This window comes from Arachis ipaensis, chromosome B04 (genome assembly GCF_000816755.2).
Source record: "Arachis ipaensis cultivar K30076 chromosome B04, Araip1.1, whole genome shotgun sequence".
In the NCBI taxonomy this organism is placed as follows: Eukaryota; Viridiplantae; Streptophyta; class Magnoliopsida; order Fabales; family Fabaceae; genus Arachis; species Arachis ipaensis.
The window spans coordinates 54650417-54660345 of NC_029788.2; the positions used below are offsets into that span (position 1 = coordinate 54650417).

Below are 9929 nucleotides of genomic sequence, written 5' to 3' on the forward strand. Positions count from 1 at the left end.
GTTCTTAACCCCTTCTCTCCCTTCCTCCCCTTCAGATGGAGACGGGCGTGATATTCTATGAGTTCGAGGACCCTTACCTCTACAAGGATCCGATACATCACAGTTACTTCATTATTGGATTAGAGCCTCGTATTAGACGATATGCATTACCTAATTGAACTTTTCAACATCCTCTGTCTAGCCCGTATTTTTACCCCGATGCTCCTTACGACTTTCCCTTATCTTGGTTACACCCTGACACACTTGGACATCCTTTTCCCTATGGTCCCGGACACCCTATACCAGCTCAACCTTTGAATGTGGTGGAACCTAAGCCTATCATTCCTGATGAGCCCGAGTTAGCTGGTGACTACGTACCTGTGATACCACCAGAGTGGGACTTTTCCTCTGAGCCAATCCCTGACTTTTCACGGCCTGATGAGCTGGCACTACCAGATGACCAGGTAGCTCCAATATATGTGAACGGACCTGTGCTCGTGAATGGTTTTATACATAGTGACAGTAGTGCTTTTGGTGGATTCGAGGGTATAGCTATAGCTACGGACGACAAGGAGGAGGAGGATCCTGAGATAGAGATAGAGCAGGATGAGGAGATGGGGGAGCCTCATGATGATCTTCCGAACGGCCACGTGTAGATATAGTCTGACAGCAGTAGGGGCATTCTTTTGATGACACTCTAGTCTGACATTATATGTTAGTTAGTCTCTCACTTGTATTAGTACACCCGAGAGCTAGGAGCTATATAGTGGTTAGGCTATCCTAGGAGCCAGTTTAGCGGCTTTTTGTATGGGCCAGGCCCTGGGAGTCTCGTGTATATATTAGCTACGTAGGATGACGAGAATGTAAACTAACTTGATCTTTTGTGAACGCTACATGTTTTGTTATAGTGTACATGATGTATATTATTAGCTGTGTTATATGTTTCTTTATGCTTCCTTATTATTTCTATCAGTGTGTGCTTATTTATTTTACTCCCTCGCTCGCAACAATATAAGTTAGAAAAAAAAAGTTACTCATTAAATTGGCAACGTTCTAACAAGGAACAGGCTCATATATTAAGTAATAGTTAATAATTTGGAAGAACAAGTTCGTAACACTTGGCTTCTTGTATGACCGTGGCATACTGGGAGTTGGGTCGTTACACAACACACTTATGACCTATCACAAACCCCATCTCCACTGGTTTAATTGATTGCTTAAGGATAAGCAAGCATTCTATGTTTGGTTTGGGAAGGGGAATACTAAGAGGAAAAGGACAACAACAATGAAGATGAACTACAAGGTGGCAACGCTCCTTTTTCTTCGTACTTGTTTCCAGCACTTTAAATTGCATGATTGTCTTTTATTCCTTTCTATGCATGTGTGACTACTCCTTGTGAATAAAGCCTGAATTTTGAATTGTAACATGTTACTGTGACATTATGACTACCATCTTGAATTTTGTGAGTCAAAGTAATTAAGGAATCATGATCATAAATAAACAAGGCCATTAAAGAAGAACTTAGCATGGGCATATAAGTATTGGAAGGCTAGCATGATTAATTGTTATTGCTCAATTGCATTTGAATTTGTTTGATGGAAGTTTTCATCTAGGACATTTTATGAAATTTTTTGAATCATCAAAACCTTGAAAAAGCAAATGCAAATAAGGCAATAAAAGAAAAGGGAAAGAATGAAAAAGCTAAAGGCTCTGAGTACCAATGACAATTGTCAAGTACTTGTGGTGTTTATATATCAAGCAAAAAGCTTGAAAACAAAACATTTAGAGTCAAGGCTAGGCTCAAGTGCAAAAGTACTCCCTCAAAGCTAAAGGCTTTGAGCAACAATGATTAGAGAGCAAAGAAAGAGAAACAAATGAGCTTAAAGAAGTCCTCTAATTAAATGCTTGTGGTGCTTATGTACCAAGTGGTAATACTTGAAAACAAAGCATTTAGAGTCGTAGCTTTTAACTCATGGTGCAAAGGACCCAAAAGAATAAGATGAGAAGAGAATTAAAAGCTTGTTTCAAGGAACAAACATAAAGAAAAGATTTCATAAAATGAGCTAGATAAAAGCATCAATAATTTGAATTTCTTTTGTGATTGTAGCATGCATAGAAAACTAGCTAACCATGAACATTAAATTGCTATTCTTCTTACCTTGGATTGTCAAACTTTATTGCATGATTCTTTGTTTGCTTGAGGACAAGCAAAGTTTAAGTTTGGTGTTATCACTATAAGAAAATAATTTTTCTGCCACGCTTTTAAAGTGTGCCGAAAAGTGCTAAAAAGAGTGCCGACAGCTTTTCGCCATGCTTTTTGAGCTATCGGCACGCTTTTAAAAGGGTCACATCTGCTAGCGTGCCGGTTGATCTATTGCCACGCTTTTCTTGATCTATTGGTACGCTTTACTTTTTGCCACGCTTTTATCTATTGGCACGCTTAAAAACATGGCTGTATGTATAACCCTGTAGCCACGCATTTAAAGCGTGCCAGAAGACAGATATACATCCACGCTTTTAAAGCGTGCCGAAAGATAAAAACTTGTTGTTACACTTCAAAAGCGTGGCCTAACCCTTTTTTAAATAAAAAAAGAAAAAAAAACAGAAATACTGATAAGTTAATCTTTCAAATAAAATAAAATAAAATACTAAAAAATTAATCTTTCATTTATTTATATGAATTATGTACATGATAAAACATGAATAAAACATTTAAGAAAAAATAAATTCAACGTCCAAAATAAACATTTAAAAAATTACAATTCTATGTTAGAAAAAATCTAATCTGATTCCTAAACAACATCCGGACTAATTTTAAGCACTAGAATGGTTGCACTCAACTCTTGTATAGCTGTTGGAGGTGGAGAAGCTATTGGGAAGCAGTAACCTGTATGCATGAGAACTATACAACTATTGCAAAATTAGTACTAATTTCAACCATGTCCGATCCGCATTATCCTGTATTAAGAATCATTAGTTAGAAAACCAATTATAAATATAAATTTTGTGAAGCTTTTGGCATACAATCTTGCATTTGCCATAGCATGTCCAAATTTTCTGTACAACAAGAAATAAAAAATAAAAAATTGCTAACCAAATCTTAAGCATCAACACATTCAGTGCTTTCAATAACTGGCTTCCATCATCCATATGAGGAACCCTATCATCCAAAAGCCACAGAAGAAGCTCAGTAATAAGACTGTCAAGAGTGCTCTCCTTCATAGCATATGCCAAACGTTTATTCTGAAAAGTCTGGACAGAGCCAAGGACAGGATTAGTAAATAGCAACTATTGCAAGTTACAAAATATTACAAACTTTTGAAATAATAACAATAAAATTTACCTGCATCAATGTTGAGCACATATTTACAAGATCGTGATGAAGCTCCTGTCAAACTGAAATCAAAAGTCCTTGCAACCTATTTAAAATTAAAGCATGATGAAATCAGCACTTGAAAATCATTCTAATCAGATAAAGGGGATTGATTGTTAGGAATATCTTGCCTTATTAGCGAGGCAGGCAACTAGTCTATCTGCATCTTTTACAAGTTCATCCATAGCACTGCCTTTAGGATCACTAGTCGCCTGAGCCAATTCATGACAAACAACTTTCATTCCTTCAACAGACTGCAGCACAAAAATATTTTTGAAATAAGAGCTTAAACTTCATTTTCTAGTTTCATGAAGAGAAGCCAGGAAAATAAAAGTCAAAAGGCATATCTTATATGTCATACTTGTTTTTATTACTATGATAATTCTAGAAAGGTTAACCGCATTTTAGAAAATGTAATAAGAAAAATGATTACTTGCTCAGGAGAACCAAAAGAAATAATATCAAGTGCTTCATTCCAATATGTGGGGCCACTAGCAACGGCCATGGGGTACGGCATTGATTGTCTCTCAACCTCCAGTTGAGCGAAATTTTTCCTAACAAATCAAAAAGCAAGATATTAGGGATACATAGGAGTATAGGAACTATGTATTAATTTAGGCAGAAAAATCCTCTATAGTTAAGGAGCAAAAGGAAAAGAAACTAGACAAAAATTTCAGCATACCTCAAAATTGGACCAGAAAGAGATCTAGTCACTTCACCACTCTGCTCAGCAACGTTAGACCTGAAACCAAAGCAACACACATAGAAGCTTGAACATTTTAGCTAGAGATTGAGAACATTCTCGAAAGATTTATCACATTTTTCATTATTCATCGTTATATTTTTAACTTCTTTTTTAGATTTACAAAAGAAAGAACTCCAACCAGAAGGAAATAAATTAGGGGTCTAAATTTCCAGCCATAACTGCATAATGTGAATAATATTCAAAGACATAATAATAATAATACTACACACCCATTTTCCCTGACAGAGCATCTTAAAATAGCCCTTGCTTCCCCTGGCTTTCCTTCTTTTTTTCCATCTCGCGAACCTGACAAATTACTCCCATCATCATCAGTACTTCAATAAATCTGAAAAGGAATAAAAAAGGAGCAACGTGTGCACTAACCTTCCACTTAAATTTCTCATCTAACATGCTTTTTTGAGCATCTGTTAGCTTTCCAACAAATCTCCATATGTCCTCACCTGCACAGAATGATCATAGAAGAGAAACAACTCAGAAAGGCCAAGAGATATAAACAAGACAAAAGCCAAATAAAATGTCACATCAATATCCTCCAACTTCAAGTGAAAAAGTAAAACAATAACTTCCTCCATGAAGTGCCTTCAACCAATAAATTACATTTTAATGAAAGCTCATGATTGGCAAATTTTCCAGACAATAATTCAGTACAATCACCAAGCAAAATTATTTTATAATCACAATAGATCTTCAGGGTATAGTATACCAAGAATCTTATATCCAGTGGCTAGTGTATTCAATGCGAATTTGCAGTGACTTTAGTTGCCCTCAAATGATTCTAAGCACAAATATTGCATGGGAAAGAAAATAAACATAACAATACTCATGTTAATCATTAACCCTGAGCAACAAACTAGATTAAGAATGAGCTATGATACAAAACCCTACTTTGAAGGCCTCCATATGGTTTCAAGTTCTCAAGATGAACAGCAGCAAGCCACAAATCCAAAGCATTGATTGCACATTCTCTCATGTGATTCTTGTTGTCACCAAGGGATTTCAATATATCAGCCAGAATACCCTGAAACTAAAAATAAAGCACAACTTGAGATGACAACACAAGATTATTAACAAGATAGAAAATACAAAAGCAGAAAACGATCCAACAAGAAATAATCAGAACAAATAATCAGAACCAACAAGAAATAATCAAAATTGAAAATCCTAAAAACAATCAGAACAGAAACAAATCCTCTGAAAAAAATTAGAACAAATAAATAAAAAATCATAACAAAAAATTAAATAATTTAAAGCTTAGTAAAATGATAAAAAAATCAAATAATTAGAAGTTTAGACAAATAAAGAAAATAGAAAATCAAGTTAAAACCCTAAACCAGGAATCAAATCTTTACCACCGCCCCAGCGATGCATCCGGTGCCGAGCACGACGGAGATGCCACCGATTGTTTCCTTCCAGATCCTGCCGCCGATTCATGGATAAACATCATAGACGTCGGCAGTAGCAGAATGAAGGTTGGCGCTGACGGGTTGCTGCTGACGAGCAGCGCTGACGAGTTGCGCTGATGAGTGGTTGACGATAGGATTTTTGACGGTTTAGAATTTCACTAATGAAATCTCGTTGTAAAGTATAGTTTCTAAACCAATCACTAATCCTTTCATACAAAAAAAGTTGTTTGTCACAAGTACAAACCCCTAAAATTTATAAACCGAAGTATTTAAACCTCGGGTCGTTCTCCCTAGGACGTACAATGAAGTGTCTCGTTATTGGTTATGAGTTATTTTGGGGTTTTGGATAAGAAGCATGAAAAGTAAATGGCGATGAAAATAAACTAACAACTATAAAAGGCTCTTGGTAAGGTGTGAAAATTAGAAGTCCTATCCTAGTTATCCTTTTCCATTGTGATGAGATTTGTTCATTGCTACCACTTAGTTAACCCTTACTAATTAAAGGAAAGTCAAGTGGGTGAATCAATTTGATTTCTCAATAATACACACTCTCACTAGCCTAGGCTATTCAAAGATCCAAACAAGGACTTCTCATTGGTTTTCCGCCTTGGGCTTGTAATAAGCTAAAATAAGAATGAGTTGGTTAAGCATAGGCTCAAAATTGGCTAACAATGGAGAGTAAAGGTTGGCTATTTGGGTAAGTGGCAAATGAGATAATGGCCTCAATCATATAAATGCACAAACACAAGAAATAAGTGGACATATAGAATCAAGCAAATTAAGGATCACAATCATGGAAAGAGAACAATTTCACACAAGAATGGAAAATGAATGGTTATAAAATGTAACCACATCAATAGGCTCAAGTCTCACAAGCTTGTGTTCTCAGTTCAATACATGCTTCACAAGGTATGAATCTCAAGCAAGTTTCAAAAATTTTCTTTCAATCAATTGGGTTAATGCCCTATAATTAGACTTTCTTGAAAAACCTCAATGTTTGACTAAGCATTGTTGTGATTGAAAAATTCAAAAATCTTTCTTAGTTTACCCTTTTCTTTTTCTCACTCAAAACCAATTTCTTCTGCAAAAAGGGTGACTAAGTTTTACTTAAAACATGATTTCTAATCACAACCACAAACTAAAAGGAGAATATACAAAAGGAGATATGCGAAAATGTATAAAGAAAAATCAAACTGAAATATGGAATCTATCATCCAAAATATCTAAAAGTATCCAAAAGCATCAAAATATCTAAAATCCAAAATAAGCAATAAAAGTATCCAAAGCAAACTAGAAATGCATCAAAATATATACAAAAATGTGCAAAATGAGATAACTAGGCCGAAAAAGAGTTCACCGGTTCCCAAATAATGCTACCGGTGCCCTCCCCACACTTAAAATCAAGCATCGTCGTCGATGCTAAACCGGAGGATCAGTGGGAGGTGCAACGATAGGCTCTGGCTCTGTCTGTGGCTGTGGGACCGGCTGAGGAACAGGCTGAGGAACAGGCTCCTCCTGAGTCTGAGGTGGTGCCTCCATATGTGCCGGCTCCGTAGTGTCAGGGGCATCCTGCTGAGCTGGTGCCTCCGCGTCCTCCTCCTGAGGATCCTGCTCATCGGAGGCCGGAGAATCAGGAAGCGGAGGTAGCTCAGCGCCTAGAGAGAGAAGCGCCTGGTCCATCCGATCCAAACGGCGTCTGACATGGCGTCGCTCTCGCTCTAGGAACCGGAAGAGATGCTGGACCAGGAGATATGTAGGCTCAGGTGCTGCCGGAGGGTCTGTAGATGGTGGAGGAGCTGCGGCTGTAGAAGATGATGGGCCAGCTGCAGGGGCTGGTGGTGAAGGCGTCCCTATGACAGCTCTAGCCCGAGAGCGGCGGCTAGCAGGTGGCTTCTCGTGCACCCAAACACCCCAGGGGATAGTAACCTCCCTGTCATCTGCATCAGCGGGTGGTGGTCGCACATCATCATCTGACCATGGGACATCAGCTAAGGCCGCCATACTCGTGACCAATGTAGGAAATGGAAGCAGGCCACGAATATGCGCCCGCCACATGCACTGCCGGATAAGTCTAGGGAAGGAGACATCCTTCCCCTCCATAACACACCCTATCAGCAAAAGCATCTCCATGGGGACCTTAGAAAAGTGGGTGGTAGGCAGGACGTAGTGGGCGAAGATCATCTGCCAAGTCTTGGCCTCCCTGGTCAAATGAGTGAATAACATCCCCTTCGGCTTGGTGTTGCCCGCATCCATAACATCCCCCAATGGCGGCCTCGGTGAGCAGAATCTCTCTACCCCGCACCTGAACCGAATCCAAGGTCGGACGGAAAAAATTGCAGTAGAATTCCTTCACCCAAGATATGTTGATGTCACCCAAATCCCGGTCCACAAAATCAATACCTAACTCAAGGATCCGACCGTTAATGCGCCGTCTCACATCATTAGGTAGGAGCAACTTCTTCTCAATATTTAGCTTCATGGTTCGATACCTAGAAAACCGAAGCTCACAGTAGAGATTGGGGAATTTGCCCGGATCGGTAGAAGGCAACAGCTGGTTCTCTTTATCCTCGTCCTGCAATGGATTTCTGGCATAGTTCTTGTAGATGGAAGGAGTGGAGGGGGTAGAGTGTTTTCTCTTTTTGGAGGTGGTGGCGACGGCTTTGCCCTTATCCGACATCCTGAAAAAAAATGTGATAGAATATATAAAACATTTAGCATGTAACGAGAAAGCATGTTCAGGATACAATTATCAAAGACCAAGCATGATGTCGCACTGAATATGTAAAAGTGAACAAGTAAGCATAAGTGAATGAACCAAAATCGTAATCCCATTAAAGGTAACATCACATATGCAAAAGACACCAATATCATCATATTCATGAAAGAATTGTTAAAGAGGGTTAAAAGTGAGTGGAAGTAAAATGGTGAAAGAAATTAGTGAGTTAGAAAAGTGGATTAGCGATATGATGATATATAGGCTCAATTGAACGAGAAATTGTGGTGCATGTTCACAATGATTGTGCAAATCCGGGAAGTCAAAAAGGAAACGGAAAGTTGCCCAAAACTGAAATAAAGAATAAGAGAAAACTAATTTCCTTGAAAATCGGGCAGCATTCCAGCTTAAAATTGGACGTTCCCGGATAACAGAATAGCACAAACAGTAAGAAAGCAGCATCAATTAAGCACAGCAGCAGTGGTATAGCCTTCAGGCAACAAGAAGTGCATATAAGGTAGGCCAAAAGCAGCATACAACATTCAAACAGACAAACAGCAAGTAAGCACGTACGGAGCACTTATCAGGCCTAGAATCCTCTATCCAGTCCTAGCTACCTAACCGCAAGTATTTCTAACTAATCCTAACATACAACAGTCCAATGCTAACTGATCATGCAATTCTAGGAATTAACAAAAAAATGAAAAAGGGAAAATAGAAACAGAGATAGCAGAAATGGAGCAGGAACCTGGGAGCCGGGAAAACTGAAAATGGAAATGGGGGGGATAAGGCAGCAGAACAGAGTGGTGTGAGGAGGTTGACGGTGGTGAGTCGGGCAGAGGGGGATGAGAAAAGGGAAGAGAGAGAGAGAGGAAGGCAGTGATGGCGGCGCGGTGGCGGTGACGGTGGCGCGGTGGGAGAGAAGAGTGAGAAAGAGAATGGGTGGCGGTGAGAGGGGGATGAGAAGGCGATGATGAGGGAGGGCAAGTCGCCGGTGGTGAGGGAGGCGCGGCGGCGGCTGGTGTTGCTGCTGCGATGATAGATGGGGCGAGGAGAAGAAGAAGATGGGGGTGGAGGCTGGGGTGCGCGACTGCGCAGTGTGCCTCGCGAGCTAGGGTTATCCCGAATTTTGAATTGGCGCGCGCGCGCACATCGCGCGTCCGCGCCCATGGAGGAAAAATGGGGTCTTACGCGTGCGCGTACAACGCGCTTGGGCGAGGGGGAGCGAAATAGGGAAGGGCGCGTGCGCGTACCGTGCGCGCACGCGTGCATGGAGTTGGGCTAGGGGCTTAGAGTTGGCCCAACCCAGGCCTAACTCTCTGGAGACTGGCCTGGGCGTCGCGCTACTAGACCTGCGCGCACGCGGCAAGTACGCGTCCGCGTGCATTGAGGGGAATGGAGAACTGCGCGTGAGCGTACAGTGCGCGCACGCGTACATGAGATTGGGCCTTAGGCTTAGAATGGGCTTGAGGTATGCCCAACTCTCTGGTCCATGGCCTAGTTTGGTGGCACCGCGCAAGGACGCGCGCGCGGCAAGTGCGCGTCCGCGTGCATTGACGAATTCGTGAAATGGCGCGCAGGCGCGATGCGCGCGCTCGCGCAGATGGGGTTGGGCCTGGGGCCTAGAGCCAGCCCAGAAATGGCTTAACTCTCTGGAATTTGGCCCAAGCAGTTGCAGCAGCAGATCGGCGCGG

The 9929-nt window shown here is 40.7% G+C and overlaps 1 protein-coding gene and 1 long non-coding RNA gene across 2 annotated transcripts; both read right to left on the minus strand.

Annotated features, from left to right (window-relative positions):
• LOC110271501 (protein MOR1-like) lies at positions 3219–4180 on the minus strand. The gene is made up of 6 exons (XM_021122449.1): positions 4152–4180; positions 4036–4095; positions 3787–3907; positions 3485–3607; positions 3324–3399; positions 3219–3232 (listed from the first exon to the last, which is right to left on the minus strand). The coding sequence occupies exons 1-6, from the start codon at positions 4178–4180 to the stop codon at positions 3219–3221; spliced, it is 423 nt and encodes a 140-aa protein (XP_020978108.1).
• On the minus strand, positions 4393–4862 carry LOC107637791. Its single transcript, XR_001619529.2, has 3 exons — positions 4823–4862; positions 4483–4559; positions 4393–4404 (listed from the first exon to the last, which is right to left on the minus strand). It is a non-coding gene; the product is annotated as an uncharacterized LOC107637791 (long non-coding RNA).

Coding starts and splice junctions, on each gene's coding strand:
- LOC110271501 (XM_021122449.1), bottom strand. CDS start 4,180: ATGAAAAATGTGATAAATCTTTCGAGAAT. Junction 4,096..4,151: donor GTGATAAATCTTTCGAGAAT/GTTCTCAATCTC, acceptor CTTTGGTTTCAG/GTCTAACGTTGCTGAGCAGA. Junction 3,608..3,786: donor CTTTTGGTTCTCCTGAGCAA/GTAATCATTTTT, acceptor TTTGTGCTGCAG/TCTGTTGAAGGAATGAAAGT.